Raw genomic sequence first — 20243 nt, 5'->3', positions numbered from 1 at the left:
TAAACAGAATTTCTACTGGCAAGATGAATGAAAATGGAACAGAAACTCCAATATAAAAAAGTAAATTATTTTTGTACCAATTAATGTATATTTTCTTCTTTTGTGGATGATTATAATGCCCTCCATTTTAATAGAGGAGTCTGTATTTCTAGAAACTACAGTTCTTTCTATAGTTCGGGTTTTTTTCGTAATGAAAGTTGAAAACCTGAATCAACTGTTAAACAGGAAAGGTTGGTAAATATTAACATAAAACACTGACATCCTGATCTATAGAGCAATTTCAAGAACACGAGAAAAATTAGTGTGTTTGGCCAGTTTTGTTTTACAGAAGTTTGCTACATTTTACATAACACCAGATTTCAGATCTCTCAGTTATTCAGAACAAGAATATGCTTAAAACCAAACTTCATATTGAATTATTCACGGAATTAGTCAAACTGATATTTTGAGCTGCAGGGAAAGTTAGGTTCTCCTAAATCTCATTCAAAGAGATTTTAATAGTAATCAGTAATTTAGGGGACTCAAGTCTATGTTGATTCCTGTCAAATAAAGTGTTTCACAGTGTCTCACTACAAGCCTTACGCCACAACATATTGCCAATGCCTTAAAATCTAGGTTCCCCAGCAGGTGAACTGGAAATGAGGTATGGTTGTAATGGGGTCATGTTTACCATTCAACAACAGTCCAGTGCTTAACAGCTTGATTTTAACAGGGCATTTTCATGAGCTGAATTCACCAGAAAGCCTGTCACCAGGTTTATTAATTTAAGAAAATGTTTAAGTTCTGTCTCCTATCCATACTTTGAAAACACTGGCTCCTTAGAAGAAAAATTTTAGCCAGATGTAAAGTTTTCCCCTGAAAACATAGCTTTTAAAGTCGTTTTATTTTGCCTGTGCACTTTTTGTGCCCTCATCCTGTGATGTTTATTTTGTGTAGGGTTTTTCTAAACCTAAGCATAAAGGCTTTCTGAACCCTGAACCTCGCTGAGCCAGGGCTCATAAGAGCTGGAGCTAGGGAAGACAGTTACCCAAGACTCACTGAAGACTGTGAGCATCAAACAGAGGAGTTCAAAGGACAAGCAACTGAAGCCCAAAAGTCCCAACAAGTGAGAACACTGCCTTGAAAACACACTTATAAGTGAAATACAGAAGACACCAAAAAAAGCAACTCAATCTTTTAAATAAATACTGTGAAACTAGTTATTTCTCCTGCATCACAAATCATGCAAGTTGCAGGTGTCCTGTATTCCTGGGAACAATTTTGAAAGAAAGAAAAATCTAAAATCACAGCACATCAGAACACTTTGGTTGACACCATCTAGCCTGGGAGTATAAGGCTGCGTGTAAGCAGAAGTCTTGAAAGTCTCTTTATGTCTAGATCTGTCAGATCGTTAGACAATTTTTAAGTAAAAATGACACTGAAAGAAGGGGCATTTTCATTTGAATAAAAAAGTGCCACTTTGATTTCCATAGAGAGGCAGGCAGAAGACAACCAATGCAGTATAAACACATTAGTGTACCAAAACATAAAGCACAGGAAACAAATGAAAATAATGTGAAGGTACGCTACTTAGCAGGATTTCTGATACGCTAGACAACCTAAATTGGTGCTCTGAACGCAGTCCTCCTGCATATGGGTATGTTGAATACACAGAAAAGGAGGTGAAGTGGCCATAGCAAATGTAAAAAATATTTACAGTGACTAATGTGATCTATATCTTTAAAGAAAAAGCATAAGAAAATTTGCCATATGCTTTAATGGCAGCAGCTCCCGGCAATCAGCAAAATACAGCTCCAAAATGCACAATGTTGAAATTGTAATGTGTCCACTGTATAACACCATCTGCTAAATAAAAAAAGGTGATCAAAAATTAGCTGTGGAACTCCTCACAAATTATTGCAATTCTCAGTCCATGTTGCTCATGGGAGATTTAACAATACAGATTCGTAATGAATAATGCAAATAGTCTGACACTGATGAAAGTGTCTCCCTCTTGCCTGCAAGACAATTTTGTGATCCAGAAGGTAAAAACTTCAACCCCAGGAGAATCTGTCTTGGAAGCAGTACTTATTCATAGAGATTCCAAGACTAAGGGAAGCTGTAATGGAGGTAATCACAACTGATAACTCGAATTCAGCACACAAGCAAGAACAGAAGGAGATGCGGCTGCATCAAGGAGATGCTGAGGCCTGAAGAAATCTGGAAAGTAATATGGAATTCATACAGTTTAGCTTTTGCTAAACTTGGGAAAAGGTACTCTCTTTCCATTCTGTGTTTACTAAACATCTGCAGGCAAATTTTGTAAATACCAGATGCTCAGCAAAGTATCTCTTAACAGGTTGATAAGCTTATTCCAGAACAATTCAATATGTTACAAAGCCATCAGTGCTCTTGCACTCCACATTACTTTGACTTTGCCCCATCCTGTACTTTCCAGCAATGAGAAGCAGCTGGTTTAAGTATCATTTGTGTCTGAATGGCTAAAGATAGCAGTAGCTAATAAGAAAGAAAGAAGACTAAATTTAAGTCTCTCCAGAAAAAAAAAAATCGAGAGGTTAAACCAGTGCTTCAAACTGAGAAGGGTATGCAAATAAAACAGAAGAAGGCCCCAAAGCAGTAGAAGCATTGTTGGGGTGTGAAGCACATCAGCTGGCCAAGAGATCACCTCCACAGCTTATGAGAACACTACTTCATGGCTGAGCCCTTAGAAAGCAGCTCCAAACCTCACCCATGCCAGAAGGAGACTCAGAAGATCGTCAAGGTGGTCCAAATACGGTTTCAAGCTCATTAGGCATTTTAGTGTTATGTTAGTACTCAGTTCCAGACAAGCCTTTCCCTCTCACTTCAGCTGCACTAGTAGTTGGCTGAGTCTCTTGGGACTACTCAGAAGGATTTTGGGTGGGTGTTCCACAGGGCTCGCAGGACCTGGGTGTGATAAAACAGTTGTCTCACACCTGGGAAACGCTACACATGAGATAAAATGGAAGGGACTTATTTAGGAAATTAGCTAAGAGAAATTAATTATGGTGCAATTAAACAAGGGAACTGAAAAAAAAAAAAGGAGATAAAACTTGGTTGGAGCATTAGGAAAAACAGTCTGACATAAACTACTTCAAGCTGATGAGTAACATGACAATTCACTATTACAAAGCATTGGTATTTGGGATATACCAAACTAGATATACTATTAGAAAATGCGTCCTGGAGAACAAGCTTGCAGTGACAGGAGAACAGACTGCATGATGAATTTTTGCTCTTTTTATTCTTGATCCAGGGTGTTTCACATATTCTGTAATGTGGATTAGCAATCTTTGAGCTTTGTGAGGTAATTCTGAGACAGCAATCAGTAATTTACATAATTAGTGTAACAGTATTTAATTACATGATTACTGTAAATATGTGTAAATCTCTAATGCTGTAATTAGAATGTGTAATTACTACTTGTAATTACATAATTAGGTATGATGACATATAACTAAACTTCTCATGAAAAAAAAGGATATTTACAAGCCCAGCTATAGGAACCGGTATAGTGCACAATCATATTGGTGGTATAAAAACAAGTTACCATTTTAACGCTAGCTGTGCTAAAGCTAAAGCTCAAAGGTAGACGAATGCTAAAAGTTTGTGAACTGTGCCATAGTATTAGAAGAGTGCATTGACTTTACTGAACAGGGGTAGTTCAGTGATTACAGTCAGTACAAACATTATTCCCACCCTTAATTATCTGTCATTTATTGATGTGCTTCATGTGCTTAGCTGAATAACATGAGCGTAAAGAGTGGCCTAACGGACGTACTGAAATATCTTAATTTTGTAACATTTTCTAATAAATACTAATCGGTATTTAAGCGCCATAATATTTTTCTCTTAAATCTTGAAAGCGCATCTAGTTTCACACTCCTCCCGTGACACCATCCCACAGGCACCAGATTGGTGGCACCTCCACATACGGGTCCCTGCCCAGCGCACTTTCCATTTACCGCACCACACGCGCTTTGGAGCCAACAAGTTAATGCTTACTGCAAAGCACATTTTAAAACTCATTGTTCTTGATCTCTAAACCAAAGCAATTTGACTGTTGTATAGAACCTTATCATAGTTATAAAAAATCTTTAACACTCAACCGAATTATCCTTTCAAATTCACAGAATCACAGAATAGTCAGGGTTGGAAGGGACCTCTGGAGATCATCTAGTCCAACCCCCAATTCCTTTGTGTTCGTCCCTGCGGGCTAGAGGATGGAGTCCTGGGTCACAGCTGGGAGCACTTCCCTGCAGATCCATCTCCCGGGAGAGCATTTGACTAGGTGCTTGGCTTACCAGTGCAAATAAATCCCCTAAGCGTGACACAGAAAGACAGAATGTAGGACTCGTATTTTGCAATTCAGTAATTGACATTAGCAGACTTGTTTCACCATTTCAATATACTGGAAATTTATATTTTTTTGTACATAGGTACTTTCTGTTATATGCTCTCCAAAATAGAAAGATGTATGTGTGTATACATATAAGTAAACATAAAACCAAATCCAATATAATATATAATGTATACAACTTCACACACAAAACCTATGTTTACATGTAATGGCATATAGTTCTATAAAAAGAGAAAGCAATATGAAATAACAGACAATGATCCAGAAAATGCAATGACCACTTCAAGTAATAGCTGTGACTACCCCATTTCTAGCAAAACAGGAGATTAGTTTTATGTGATCTATAATCTGAGCAATATTCATGATGCAGCCAAAAACCCAGAAGGGATAAACTCTGAAGAGATGGGTGAGACTCCTGGTAGAATTCCAATTGGTAATTCAATTGCACCTTATACGGAAATACATGGGAGTGTTTCACCAGCAACTTTTACAGAAAACTTTAATAGATGTTTATTTTTTACCAATAACTTATGGTAGCCATGTAGGCCTATAAAATTTCTCAAAGCAAATCTTAATCTTTGATTTCTCTCCAGAATTATATAAACATTAAGTTGGATGCTTGAAATCTTTTGTCTGTTGCATTTATAAATCTGGGAATTCACTGAGGCTACTTGAAAAAATTCCCAGCTTATCATTTGTGGCTATTGGTCCATGTTGCTTTCTTCGTGATGCATCCACAATGTGAACATAGAAAAGTGAATCCTATGCTTTAACTTTCTTATGGTTTCATTTATTTAGCATTCCCCTTGTAACATTTTTTATTTTACTTTTCCTGCTGCTCATAGTAGAACTTCCTTTAACTAGAAATCTCCTTTCTTGAATGTGATGACACCAGTATTTCAGGTATTTTGAATATAGTATCTAATGTTACAAATGTTTATACACAAATACTTTCCTTTTCCTTCTTAAGTTACCAGGCTTGACATACCTTGGGACTATATTAGCTTTCTCCACAACACCATCGTATTAACATCCTTTATATGACTAAAACATAGGCTTTGTTCTCTCCAGTATTTCAAATCCGTGAGCCTCTAACATCTGTTATTAGTTGTTAAGTTAAGGTATATTGCACTTCGTACCATAGCAGTTTATTCTATTTTTCTTATTTTGGTCTTCAAGATTATGTAGTCTTTCATATCTGAAGAACTCCTCTGTAGTTACAGTTTTAGGAATCAAACCTTTATGGTGCATTCATAGTCAATGTTATTACTAAAATCATGCGAGGTTGGTCCCAGAATAGATTCTGGAGGAACTCCACTAATGACTTGCCTGTAAACCACTGATCCACCTTTCAGAGGCTAGAGACATGTCAGAGAATGTAACGTGTATTTTTGTCCTGCTCTAACACTTGTTGATATCTGCTAAGAGTTACTGTTGAAGACAGGATACTTCGCAAGATGAACCCCTAGCCTGAATCAGTTTTTGTCTTTTTCTACTTCACACTATTTACTCCTTCTTGTTTGACTCTTACATAATAATTTTGGATTTTGCCAATGCTTCTATCATATCAGATGCTTTGCTTGAATGCATGACACATTCGTTTTCTTAAATTTCCTCTATTTTGGAAAGAGTTAATGGCTATTTTGAGCATTATGTATTTGTAGGCTAGAGAACTATTTCCATAGTACACTATAGTTTTTTCTGCAAAAGAAAATATTTATTTATTTTATTTTTAAAAGTAGATGTAAAACCATGCAACACTTACTCTGTTGGCAGTTTCTTCCCATAAATTCGCCTGGACATTCACAGGAATAATTGGCAACGAGATCTGTACAGATTCCACCATTCTTGCAGGGTTCAGCTTCGCATTCATTTACGTCTGCAGGAAGAATGCAAGATAATGTCAGAATTAACAAAGAGAAATTGTAAAAGCAATAAGCACATGTTTCAGATCACTAAACCACAATTAATTTATACAATTGACATTAGAAGGCATACATTCTTTCGCCCAGCAAACATGCCCAGTAAAGGATGTGATCAAACAGGACATGCTTTAGAAAAAAAAAAAAAAGCCATCTCATATAGATTTAGCTGGTTTCATGTTCCTACTAAAGTTTTCCTATGCAGCATCATACACCAGAATTTAAAGTTTTGCTCAGGGATTTTCACTGTAACTTCCAGAGGCCATCAGGGCCACAAGTCACAGTTTGGCCTTAAACAAACAAATTCAAGTAGTTCTAACAGTACTCATTAGTGATTCTTGCAACTTCAAGAAATGGAGCTACTTCTTTATAAACAGATGCCAGTTAAGAATGTCTCTCTGTTCATCTTAATTCATTAAACATCTAATTGACAAGGTTGTTTAACTGTCTAAAAAATTTCCTTTCTGTGCATGAGTTAGTGGGCAAATTGAAAGTAATAGCTTGATCTGGAAGCTTGCAAATTTTATTAAACTCAAAAGACAGAAAAGGTGGTTAATTTCATTTGAGTTTCCCTTTTCCAGTACACTTTGTCAAATGCTGCAAGAACAATACTGCCCTGCGTTTTTCAGTGTAGTAACCTTAAAGTATAATATCAGATTCATTTTCTCAAGTGCAATATAGTACTTTTCAGTCATCATGAATAGGCAGATGAAGGATAATGACATGTCATAATTAAAATTTTCTGTCCCTGCATTTATCTTTATTCTGTATGGAGGACAAAGATTGTATGGATTTTATACATCATTGTCTCAAAGGGCTGCACCAATGCATACAGTTAAATACTTAAAAGATGGTAGCCCACACTAGCTTCATTGACTTGAAGCCCTGTTGCATTAGACACTGTAAACAGCAAACAAAAGCTGAGTTTAGCTTATACTAAAATTTTACTTCACTCAGTTTTGCTTAAGTGCATATCAATTTTGGATACAGTTGCTGAGAAAGCACACGTGTACATAGCACAGAAATAAGTTCAAATGAGAAGACATTTAACAGAGATGAACTAATTGCATTCATTGGTGGGCAAAATGCCCTATGAAGTAATTGAAGTGATACTCCTCATTCTTGTGTTGAAGCTCCTTCTGTCCCCAAAATGCAAACCTGGTTTGGGCTGCATATATAAACTAAAGAAGATGCTACATAAATGTCTAAACCTGATTCAATAAGACTTGTGCAGAAGAAGCAGAATTCAGGTCTGTCTACAAAGTTGTTTGATTTCTGGTAGTTGAGTATGTAACTTTTATACTTTAAATTTGATCTTTTACATTTACTAGGAATCTATGTACAAAAAAAGGGGTGTTTTAATACAACTCTCGCCTAGATCGGATTGAATTTGTGATGTCTCCAGGATGACCTCCCGTCTTTTCTGCAGCTCTAAAAACCTGTGTAGCTTTTAAGTTATGTGTGCAATGTGTGTGAGGTAGGTTGAAAACCGGACGAATGACCGGGCCCAGAGGGTGGTGATCAGTGGCAAAAAGTCCAGTGGGAGGCAAATCACTGGTGGTGAGTCCCAGAAGTCAATACAGGGGCCAATACTGTACAAAGTCTTCATTATAGGTCTGACTGGTGGGGCAAGATGCACACTCACCAAGGTCGCTGATGGCACAAAACTGGAAGGAGTGGCTGACAAACTAAATGGTTGTGCTGCTGTCCAGACGGACCTCAACGGGCTGGAGAAATGGTCAGAACAGGAGCCTTACGAAGTTCAACAAGGGGAAGAGCAAAGTCCTGCCTCTGCCCCTGGGGAGGAACAGCCCCATGCACCAGTACATACTGAGGGGCCAACCATCTGGAAAGCAACTTAGCAGAGAAAGACCTGGGGGTCCCGGTGGACAACCAGTTGGGCATGTGACAGCAATGCACCTTCACGACAAAGAAGGCCAACAGCCACCTGGGCTGTGTTAGGTAGAACATTGTCAGCAGGTCGAGGGAGGTGATCCTTTCTCTCTACTCAGCACTGGTGATGCCATACCTAGAATGCCGCATCTAGTTCTGGGCTCTCCAGTATGAGACATGGAGAGAGTCCAACAAAGGGCTACTAAGATAATTAAGGGACTGGAGCAGCTCACTTATGAGGAAAAGCTGAGAGAGCTGGCATTTTTTAGCTTAAAAAAAAAGGAAGGTCAGGAGGAAACTTATCAATGTATATAAAAATCTGAAATAGGTGTGCAACAAGTATAAACCGCTTTGCAAGGTGCAAAGAAGATGGAGCCAGGCTCTTTTCAGTGGTACCCAGTGACAAGACAAGAGGTAATGGGCAAACTGCAACACAGTATGTTCTGTCTTAACATCATAAAACACTTTTTCACTGTGAGTGTGACCGAATAGAGGCATAGGTTGTCCAGGGTGTTTGTGGAGTCTCCATCCGTGGAGATATTCAAAAACTATTTGGATGTAGCCTTGGGCAACCAGTTCTAGGTGGCCCTGCTTGAGCAGGAGGGGGTGGACCAGATGACCTCCAGAGGTCCCTTCCACCCTCAAGCCTTCTGTGATTCTACGATAATTTTCCTGTTGCTGTGAACAAAGCTGCAGGGACAGACCTTCAGCTAAATGCGAAGGCTAGTTTCAGTTCCTTGAATCAGAAAAAAAACAGATTTTTATAAGAAAATTGATGATACATACTGATCTCTGAGCTTCTTTTTAATCCCTTGTGTCTTATTACTTGCTGCGTATAAAGATATCACATAATGGATAAATAAAAATTCACAGGGTTAGCTGAATTTCTGTCTGTTAAAGAGGAAGAAAAGAAGTAACAGCTTATTGTGTAAGAAATAAAACCTGCCAAGGGAAATGACCAAAGAACAGACCTGCTCAATTCTAAATTAAATTCTTTATCTGTATTTATAAAATTTAACAAGATTCTTCAGCTCCCTATTTGCCTCTTTAAGCAAAGCCCATTAACCTTACATTTTCATCAAGTTATTCATCACTTTAATACAGGCTAACACATTTGTGGGAAAAAAATATCAAGGTCGCTGTGAACTAAAAAACATTAAGTGAACACATGAACTATCCCTTACTCGGTGAAATACAGGTAGTAATTTATCCTCTTAAAAGCTTTTCTGTGTAAAGATAACATCTTCTCAAGGTATTTAAATTTTTCTAATTTGCCATTCATATTGAAATATGTAGGAAAAAATGCACAACTTTCCAGCATATTCTGTATTATCTATGCAGTGATGTAGAAAACAAACCAAACCTTAAGTACCAGACACTTTTAAAGCAATCCTCATATTCTTTCCCTATGGAGCAATTAGCTATGATCAGTGCAGAAAGATGGAAGTTTTTTATTATTGTCTTTCTTACTTGGATCCTACCGTGAAGTTTTTTCCAGTAATTTGAGAACTCTAGTCCCATCAGTTCAAACAAATAAGTCATATTTGATGAATGAGGAAAGACTAGCTCATTGTAGCATCATGTTTGATACCAGAACAAACATTTAGTTGGAAAGATAATGAACTGAGCTGCGTTAAAGTAAGGAGCATAAGTTCTACTGAATTATTTAATTTAGTATTAGTTATTTAATTTGATTGAACATGCAGATGTAGCATATTTAATTAAAAGTGGTTCCTGCAAATTGTGGTCAGATTTTGTTCAAATTCCTAGATGTTCCAATTACGATACTAAACTTTACACCATCTGGTATGTTTCTTTCTTCTGAAACAGATATATTCCCTTTTAAACTTTGTCATATTCTCATGATTAGAAGTATATTTTAATAGAAACTTTAAAATGCCAGATTTTCTGGACTAGTTGCTCCTAAAGACAATAAAGGCTCCTAAAGAAAAGCCCTCTGTATTTTGTCAGATACGAATTCTTTGCTGTGTAATCAACCTACCTGTGCGAGAAGGATGTGCTTTTAATGTAAATTACCAATGCAAAGTAAAATCACTGTAGGTTGTTTATGATCAGGTAAGCTTAGTTTTTATTCCAGGTCAGATTTTGAAGTGTAGTTCAGATAACAATCTTACACACTGCAATAACTAATGCACAGATAGCTGGGTACTACCCAAAGAATTCAGAGTTCCTCGGAGAGGGATCTAATACGACTGAGTGAAAGGAGGTCCTGAAGAGGTTTAAGTGCCAGCACAGGAGAAACATGTATTTCTAAATAGTGCCCAGGTTAGCCAAAGAAAAACAAAAACCAAAGCAAACCCCCAAAGCCCCAGCCTCCCCCATGCACAATCCCCCAAGATTTCTCAACTGAAGGTGGATTCCGAAATTGGTAATGGTGCAGGAACAAGGAAATACTGACAATTTTCTGAAAATAGATTGTTCCTTGAATAACAGCTTGAAGGGCTAAGACAGTTGATTAGGAAGTAAAGGTTTCTTTTTATGTTGAAGATGATTAAATTTACATTTCCTACCTTTAAGATCAAACTATAACTACAAAGCTATTAAGCACGCTTCTGTTTGAAGCACAGTCATTGTGCAACCTGGAACAGAAGTATGCTGTCAGAAACTGGGCAAGTTAGAGTGAACTTTGCGATATTACATAGTGATTTGGGAAATCATCATGAGGCACAATTCTGGGGTTTTGTCCTTCTTTGCTGGATTATATATATTTATTAATCCTTTAAGTATTTAATATAACATGAATAAAAACCAATACTGTACTTGCAAACATAATATAATTAAAAATACATAATCCTCATTTTGGACTTTACCTGTTAGATACAGTCACATGTGTTTTCCTGAAAAATTACCCCGCGTGAAATGAGTATATAAATTATGTAACTATTGTAATAAAAAAAGTAACTATAAGTTCCATTAATTTGAGTTCTTCACTAAGCTACTTGGTATAAACCTGACTTTTTGCGATAAAGGGACTAATAAGCTCAATCAGTTGCTTTTGCCAACGCAGCTTGCATTTTGGCTGCAAAGGCACATCAGTACCTTGTTCCTGTCCCCTGCTTGCTTGTTCTTTACTGAGCCCAAGTTCCTGGTTCCTGCCACATGAACACTTGTTTCTGATCCAGGACTACCTTTTGCAGTACAGGCTTCCTGAAGTTCCCTCCTGCTGAGAAGCACATTCTTTCCTTATCCTTTGATTTTATACTCGTTTTGGCTTCCTGATCACACTTAGTCTGTTCATCTCAACTCTAAGTCATGTTTTTAATCAGTCTTCGGTCTTGATAAAATTATTGGCTCATCTCAGCAACAACATCTAAGTTCAAGCATCCATACTGGAAGTCAGCTTGGCCCTTATTAGGAGCATTGATTAGATGTAATCCAGTTATGCCTTACGAATAATACAAATATTTTTTTTCCATAATAAAGTCAATTTAATATGTAGAAAACAGATGGGAACAGAAATTCAACTGGTTATAACCTCTGAATCATAACTGTCTTCTATGAAGACCAAAAACCATACACTGTAAAGATCAAGTAACAATTAGAGAAACATGAACCCCCTGCCCAGACCATTTTTTTTTTTAAAGAAGACTAGAAAACTTAGAAACTTCCCTATCCAGTTCTATTTCAAAATAAGAGTTGTTGATAACTAACAATGTGTTCGAATACCTTTACATTTGGAAACTGGTAAGGCATAAAGTCAAAAAACACATAGTATGGAATAATTATATTTTAGCTGGAGCTTAGTCTAGGCTTTTCTTGTAGTTGCTTGATGGTTCTTGATAGATTTTTTAAATGCACTCACTGTAATATTTTTACTGTATATTGATCCTGGAAGATTTAATTACATGAATAAGTACTATATCAGTAAGATCACAGAAAGTGTATGATCTCACTTGCAGAACTTTGCAATATCCTGTTATTGTTTAAACATGAGCTTTCAGATATTCAAGCTCTTCATTATTACTTTCCTAACAAATACCATGGAAGTCAGATTATATACTCTTTTTTGTTATTACAGATTTGTACCAACTCATTCAAGCACCATATTTTTTATGAGACATTAAATAGTAAAGCTCCATTGAAAAGAATAAAATTGTATCAGTTTTATTTAGTACAGAATCTGATCCAAGAGAATCAATAGATTTTAAATGGCTACCTTTATGGTGATCTACTCAGTTAAATGATAAAATTTGAAGAATTACAGCAATTCACGTATAGAAAGACACAACTTCTTTAAGACTAGGACACTTTTGGTAAAATATTTAAAAAAAAAAAAGTCATGAAAATGTTCTTTCTGATATTCCTGCGGTTTACAATAACGATCCTAAATTATAAAGGTCTCCTAAATGAGGACAACCTTATTTTTTTCTAAAAAGCTAATAAATAAATAAATAAATAAATGGTACTTAGACAGAATGAATAAGCATCACCAAAAAGTTTGCAAGGACAGGTAGATCACCTTCAATTTATGATTAAAAGATACAGAAGAGATAAGTAATTATCATGATGATAATTAATTTTATTATTGTTAATTATAGGGTTTAGAAAATTTCTAACCTCTTTCTGAAGAAGTATTTGGTTGTAATTAATGTAAACAAACAATAAGCTGTAACTTCAGCTATAATTGTTCCTTGATTTAACCAGGATTATAACAAAAAAAGCACTAATGCATTACTGGTACAACCCTGGTGTGAAACTTTTAAAAAGAACTGGAGCATATTCCCATGAAATTTGGGAATTTATTATATATTATTAAATCTGAACTGGATATATTCAATGCACATTCAACACAGGGCAGACATCTGTTAAAATTCAGTGGTTTGATTGCTTTTTCAAAGCTCGTTTCCTGGCCACAGAAGGCTCTAAAAATGCTGTGCCAAATAACCTGCAGGAAACTTCAACTATAATGTCACACTGAAGTGATTCACTGTTCAGATATCCTTATTATCTGAGCTTCAAAAAGAGCAGAAAACAGCTTTACACTTGAGATGAAACAGTACAAGCCTTTTGTTCCCCACCCTTAGAGGCTAAATATTATATTACCCCTATTCTCATTATTCTATATAAAGTTTTACCTTCTCCTGTAAGTATTTGGTACAACATATTGTGGTAAACGTCCTCCAGAATAATCCATGACAGAGCTGCCTATTAGAATTTTTCCTGAACCATTCAGTACAAATATTTCTATCAAGAAGAGTACGTCAGATAAGAGAGTTGCTAAAGTTATGCTTGGAACACATAAGAGACATTCTAAATAAGCAAGCCAAGGAAACAAAAGCAGTGTATAGACATAAATCAGAACTTTTGGCTTGACTGTGCGTGACTGTTTGAGGTACTCTCCTAACCAGCAATGTACAGTAACGTCTATAAACACATAGCAAAAACAATTCTGAGTTCAGTTGTTCCTATCTAGAGTTCTGTCAGAAACTGCCTCTTAAACATCCGTCCTAAGATAATAGGCTTGCCTTTCAAAGCAATTTTATGTCTTCTTCTTTAGACTAATTTATACTTTTTTCATTATGTCTCTGTAACAAGTCCTCCTAAAAACAAGAAAAAAAAAAAAAGAAAAAAGACTTCTTGCTATCTGTAAACACTGATTTTTCCCTTAGTTTGGAAAAAATTAAATGTTATTTCCAATCTTAGTGGTTTTGAAAAATGTTAGGTCAACTTGTTTCAAGAAAAATCAGAATATATAGCTATGATTCTGAGTTCACTTTGATTTGTAAAGAAATCTGAGTTCTGAGAAACAGAAAATGAAAGAATATTTTGAAGGTTTTTTTTTTAAATTACATTTTCTTAAATCTAATGTGTCAAGTAAAATCTTTAATTTTGATCAAAGAACATCTTTTATATGACTAATTTCTTTCCCCACCAGTGCATTTATCATCTTTTCCGCCTATAATTTACACCTCTGTTCAAAGCAATGCTGCTATAGTATCAGTGAATCAGTTGTAGCATCTATCTGCAAAATCACGTTTTAAAATAGTTTTATGATCTATAGCCTTTTCCTAGCTTTCTTAATGTTCTATAATGACATTTCCCCATACAAGCTTCACTTAAACAAAAATTTTCAAATTCAATTTAAAGTTTTCATGTAATTTATGAATGCATTTCTATACAATAGTAACTATCATCCCAGTTGTCAGAATGTTAAGACCAACTGTAGAACTATTGGAAAAATAATAATAAAAAAAATATCAAGAAAAAGACCCAATAAAATATTTTTCAGAATACTGTCCTTCTTTTGCCACTTTGAATTAAGGCCAGAAAAAAAAAAAAAAAGATTATTATTCAATTCGAGAATTGGTAGGAACCTACAGGGGCAAGCTCTATGAACACTGCAAAGTTTATGCATCACTCCAATATATGCATTGGGCATTTTATGTGTTATTCACAGTTTATAATGTGCAGTTTTTCCAGCAAGAGAGCAAATATTATTTCTATATTTTTACACTCCATAAGCTGTTTTTAGTTGCTTTCCTGAGAAACTATTAGAAACTTTGCAAAAGAACGGTGATATTACGGAATTAATTTCATAGAAGTCTAATGGGAGCTTCTAGAGAGACTATAAAGGTGTCTGTTAACTTAAAGGACTTTGAGCAGATTCGAAATAAGGTGGAGTTCTACAGGAATCTTTGCCGCAGCAACTATACATCTTGTTGCATTCACAGGAATGTTTGTGGCTTTATCTTCATACCTTTTGGTGTATTTTGAGGATACTTTCTTAAGCCTATTTCTGGTTTGAAAATTCCCATAAAATAAAGGAGAAAACTGACTATTGCTCTGATCATACAGTGAAATTTGAATCCTCATAGGTGCCTACTGTCTGTTTTGTAAAATTTTTATCTTTTAGTTATAGCCACTAAAAAGTTCTTACAATTTTCTCTGTGGTGTCCCACTTCCAATACTGGACTATGTCAGTATTTCCTGATCTTCAATTTACCTGTTCAAACGCATATTTAATGGCTTTTCATCTGAGGTAATTTAAATTTAATAGAATTTTGGAATAGTATTCCCTGGACCTTTCTCATTAGTTTCAGAGTTGGTACTTTAAAAGTTTTTATATAAATTGAAGCAGATTTTTCATTTTTAATTACTTTTAATATATACTGGCATGGAAACCTTCGTCCCATTAAGTAACTTACCATTTAATTTTACACTGCGGAAGCATGTCTTCAGGGCAACAATTCCTATCGTTTCCAATGAACCTTATTAAAATAATTGGCTATTTATATAACAAGCATTTGACAAATCATTTTAACTGTAGTTGAGAAAAAAAAAACAAACCTCGTATTAAAAAGTGAATCAATTTGTGAATCATTTTTTATTACAAGCAATGCTCCAAAATTCTTGACTTCATGAGTAAACTTAAATTATCCAGCATGAGACTGTAACCTCTACAGGCATTCTTTGTTAAAATAGTGTAGGTGGGCTCATGGCAAGAAGTCAATTATTTACAAAGCAACTTTGAACCCAGATCAGTAAATTAGCATTTCCCTTCACATATCCCAAAATAATTGTATTCTTTCAAAATGCAGTTGTTTACACATTTCAGAATAGAGTGAGCGTAGGGATATATCTTTTTTGCATGAGTACAGTTATGGCATGTGTTTTGAAAAATGTTATTACACCAACAATTCCTGGAGGGTATGATGATGGATGTTCTAAAATTACTAAAACAGATGGTTATATTTGTTCACATGTCTGTATTTGATATACATGGGGTGAAGTATATTCCTTTATGGCCAATCTATATACATCGCATTTAAGCTCTCATAAAAAGTTGTCTGTGGGACTTCAGTGCACTTACGTTGCATAAGTACACATGAACTTGCTGCGTAAAGGTTATTTCTACTTTTTACTAATACCTTTCAAATTCACACTTCTAGTTGGTCATAAATATATGCATGTTTTACTGCTTATGAATCTTACTGTTAGAGCTAATCAGAAAAATAATCTAGCACTCTCAATAGGAGAATGGGTTAGATCTTCTGGCACAGTTATTTTACCTTTTTACCCTCTACTGGCTGCCGAGTACCACGTTTTGTCACTTTGATTCAAAATACAGGGACATATATTTGATTAAGAGCACATTTATAAACCACTTAAGAATTATGGAGGATTGATAAATTAATGGATGGTTTAAAGCATGATTAACCAAATGTCTGTTATTCACTATAGCAAACACCTATGTTAATTATAACCACAGGTATATCCTTAGTCCTATAATGATTACACATTTGCTTATATAGGTACACAAACATAAGAGGTAAGACCTGGGGAACTACAAGCTGGTCAGCTTCACCTCAGTTCTCAGGAAGGTGACGAAGAAAGCCATCCTGGAAAGCATTTCCCAAGACACGGAGGACAAGATGGTGATGCAAAGTAGTCAGCATGGATTTATGAGGGAGAAACCATGCTTCACTAAGCTGAGGGCATTCTACAATGAGGTCATTGGGTCAGTGGATGGGGGTGAGCAGTGGATGCTGTTTGCTTCAACTGTAGTATGACGTTTAGCACTGTCTCCCATAACATACTCACAAGCAGGCTGACAGTGTGCAGGTTAGATAAGTAGATAGTGGGGTGAAACACAAAACGGCTGAATGGCTGAGCCCAGAGGGTGGCGGTCAGTGGCAAAAAGTCCAGTTGGAGGCAGTGAGTCACAGGGGTCAATACAGGGGCCAACGCTGTTCAATGTCTTCATTACTGAGCAAGACACTGGAACAGAGTGCACCCTCACTGACTTGGTGATAAGGAGTGGCTGACAAACCAAATGGTTGTGCTGCCATACAGAAGGACCTCAACGGGCTGGAGAAATGGTCAGAACAGGAACCTTACGAAGTTCAACAAGGGGAAGTGCAAAGTCCTGCCTCCGCCCCTGGGGAGGAACAGCCCCATGCACCAGTACATACTGTGGGGCCAACCAGCTGAAAAGCAGCTTGGTAGACAAGGACCTGAGGGTCCTGGTGGACAACCAGTTGGCCATGTGACAGCAATGTACCCTCATGACAGAGAAGGCCAACAGCCTCCTGGGCTGTATTAGGTAGAGCACTGCTGGCAAGTCGAGGGAGGTAATCCTTTCTCTCTACTCAGCACCAGGGAGACACAGAATCATAGAACAGTTTCAGCTGGAAGGGACCTTCAAAAATCATTTAGCTCCAACCTTCCCCATGGGCAGGGACACTAGAACAGGTTTCTCAAAGCGCCATCCAACCTCACCTTGAAGACTTCCAGGCATGGGGCATCTGGAGTGGTGCGTCCAGTGCTGGGCTTCCCAGTACAAAAAAGACATGGACTTTTTGGATTCAATCCAGCACAAGGCCATGATGACTAAGGGACTGAAGCATCTGATCTAGGAGGAGATGCTGAGAGAGTTAAGACTGCTCAGTCTGCATAAGGGGAGGTTTGGGGAAATCTTACCCATATGTATAAATATCTAATGGGAAAGAATGAGGACAAAAGTGCCAGACTCTCCTCAGTGCTGCCCTCTGACCAGACAAGAGGCAACAGGCTCTGCTTAACATAAAGGAAGCTCCATCTGGACATACTTTCTTATAGTGAGAGTGGACAAACCCTGGAGAGAGCTTGTGGAATCTCCATCTGGGTAAATATTCAAAACACTACTAGACACAGTCCTGGGAAACCTGCTCTGGTTGAATCTGCTTGAGGATGGTGGTTGTACTAGGTGACCTCCACAAGTCTCTTCCAACCTAAACAATTCTGTGATTCTGTGATATAGGCATATGGTACATATGCCACGTATATAGTATGTATTATCTCTGGCGAGCACACTTATTTGCTAACCAGTTATCAATCATTTTTTTCTTTTGGACTACAGTAATTTCCTTGTCTCCTCTGCAAAGGTGAAAAGGAAGACCTCATCTTACTCCCCATAAAACATGCAAAATGTGCATGAAGTAGTTTCCACACATCACCAATGACTGTCTAGTACAGGAAGGGAAATATTTATTGCAGTGACTTCTGTCTCCATCTGACTGACAGCTCTATTATCTCAGGGCACACACACCCAAGTTGCTCTTCATGATTCACAGAGAGTTATATGTCCTGCACTAAAAATATCTCTCAGAACTGGAACTTGTATTTATGGCAGCTGGCCCAGGCAATGTCACCTTTGCTTGATGATCACATCAAGTAAGACCTATCCAAATAGGTTTATGCATTTTCCAAAACTGTGTTTAGCAGCTAAGGAATTGCCTTCCAGTCCATACATATAATCTGTACCATAACTGAGAGCCATAGGTAGTACAATCCCTGTAAAATATCTTTATTTTTGCTGAGAAATAGGAGGAGGTTTTCTCTCTGTTAGAGCACTGAAATAATGAAAACAGAAATTAATACTTTAAACTCTAGATTTTAGATTCAGGCAAGAATTATTTTCACGTTTCACTTTTTTTCTCATTTTGGTGTATATCTTCTGAAGTGTTATTCTGACGTTCCCTTAAATATTAAGTATGACTGACAAATAAAATAGAAAGGATGAGAAAAGAGCAGACTAATTTCTCTCTAATAGCAAAAACTACTGGTATTTGAAGCGAATACTGCTTTTAAATAACCTCTAAATACTACATGAGAGTAATGATTGTATGCATAAACAGCTCTGCTAGATACAAGAAAGGATCACATAGAACACATTTTCAGAACTAGATGCCTTACTGACTTGTGTTGAAGCTAAAATGAAGCTAAAATGAAATCTGACAAGATTACAAATCTTATTTGTATTATTTGCTGGTAAATAGTAATTAACATTCTCTTTTATAGTGTAATGCATACACATCTGGATCACACAGCACCAATTCGCCACCCATGCTTTGTTGCAAGGGGGCGATTCTTGAATGCTATCATTTTTGCTCATTCATGGACACGAGCAGATCCCAGCAGAAGTCCTTCTGAGATGATAAGCAGCTACTGACAGTTAGCATCACAGAAGCTCTGCGCAGCTGGGCAGAGAAATGTCACAAGAAGAAATAATAAGCTCCTCCAGAAAGCTGTGTGGCTACTTTCACTGATCTGATCCCACAGAAAACCCCTTCTTGTGTTTAGGTTGTACACTTCCAGACAGGCCTGGTGAGACAATTAACACTGTCTGATAGGGATGTGTTCGCAGGAAAGATGGGCACCATAATTTTGGCAGTATCAGGCAACCACACTAAAGCATTAAACAAAATTCAGGCCAGATCATGAGACTTCAGAAAACCAAGTGCCTCTCCTTATGTCAGACATTAACAAATCATAAGAAAAGGAAGAGAAAAAAGGTCTATTCACTGTTTTCAGTGTACTTAGAGAAAAACGTAGGCAGAGACAGGTTCTGTCTATATTCATAAGTAGTGTGGTCTCACAAAATTACAGCTGTAGTCTGAAATGATTAGAGCCGAGGACATGTCTGCATGTCCCTACAAATTTCTCAGGCATGTTTTCTCTGTAAAAGTTCTAGGGTGGCTGGGAGGGCTGAACGTCCCTTTACCCACTGGAATGTTTTATGTCAATTCCTAGTGTGTATACGAGGAATCTCAGACTACCAGACTATTTTCTTTTATATTATTTTCATCTCAAAGGGATCCGGTTCTCATGCTCTGAGACTGCTGTCACATGAAGCAAAGCACAGTAAGTGGAGATGATCAAGAGATTTTCTTTAAAAATGTACTCCTGATTCAAACTAAAACACTCATCCAGATGCCCTACAGAAATAATTCTATATTACTTAACACATCAGAATAAATGCAAGCTAGAAGAATATCCTGGGTATTCATATGCAAATGTGACAGCACTATGGGTTTTGCTTGAGATATTTTATGAATACAAAGGGAATACATTTGTAATTCAGATTGGTATATACTATTAGACTATTAACTCATTATACCGAGCTTCTAGTCCAAGTACTGTTTTTTCAAGATTTGCACACACAGGCAATGAGTCTGATGCTCTATCCTCCTCTGCCTCTATATACTGCATATTTACAAATAAACCCACTGACCTCAAAAGTGTATCCACACGAATAAATACTAGTTATA

General features: G+C 36.8%; 1 protein-coding gene across 1 annotated transcript in view; it reads right to left on the bottom strand.

The window, feature by feature from the left end:
- EDIL3 (EGF like repeats and discoidin domains 3) overlaps positions 1-20243 on the bottom strand; it is a gene marked incomplete at both ends in the record, with an annotated part of 270774 nt that overhangs the window by 101272 nt on the left and 149259 nt on the right. The window contains one exon of the mRNA XM_082497220.1: positions 6144-6257. Within this exon, the coding sequence (XP_082353346.1) occupies positions 6144-6257 (114 nt within the window). The remainder of the gene's footprint in view (positions 1-6143; positions 6258-20243) is intronic.

This window comes from Vanellus vanellus (genome assembly GCF_965231255.1).
Source record: "Vanellus vanellus genome assembly, chromosome: Z".
Lineage (NCBI taxonomy): Eukaryota > Metazoa > Chordata > Aves > Charadriiformes > Charadriidae > Vanellus > Vanellus vanellus.
This window is presented reverse-complemented; position numbering and strand designations above follow the sequence as displayed.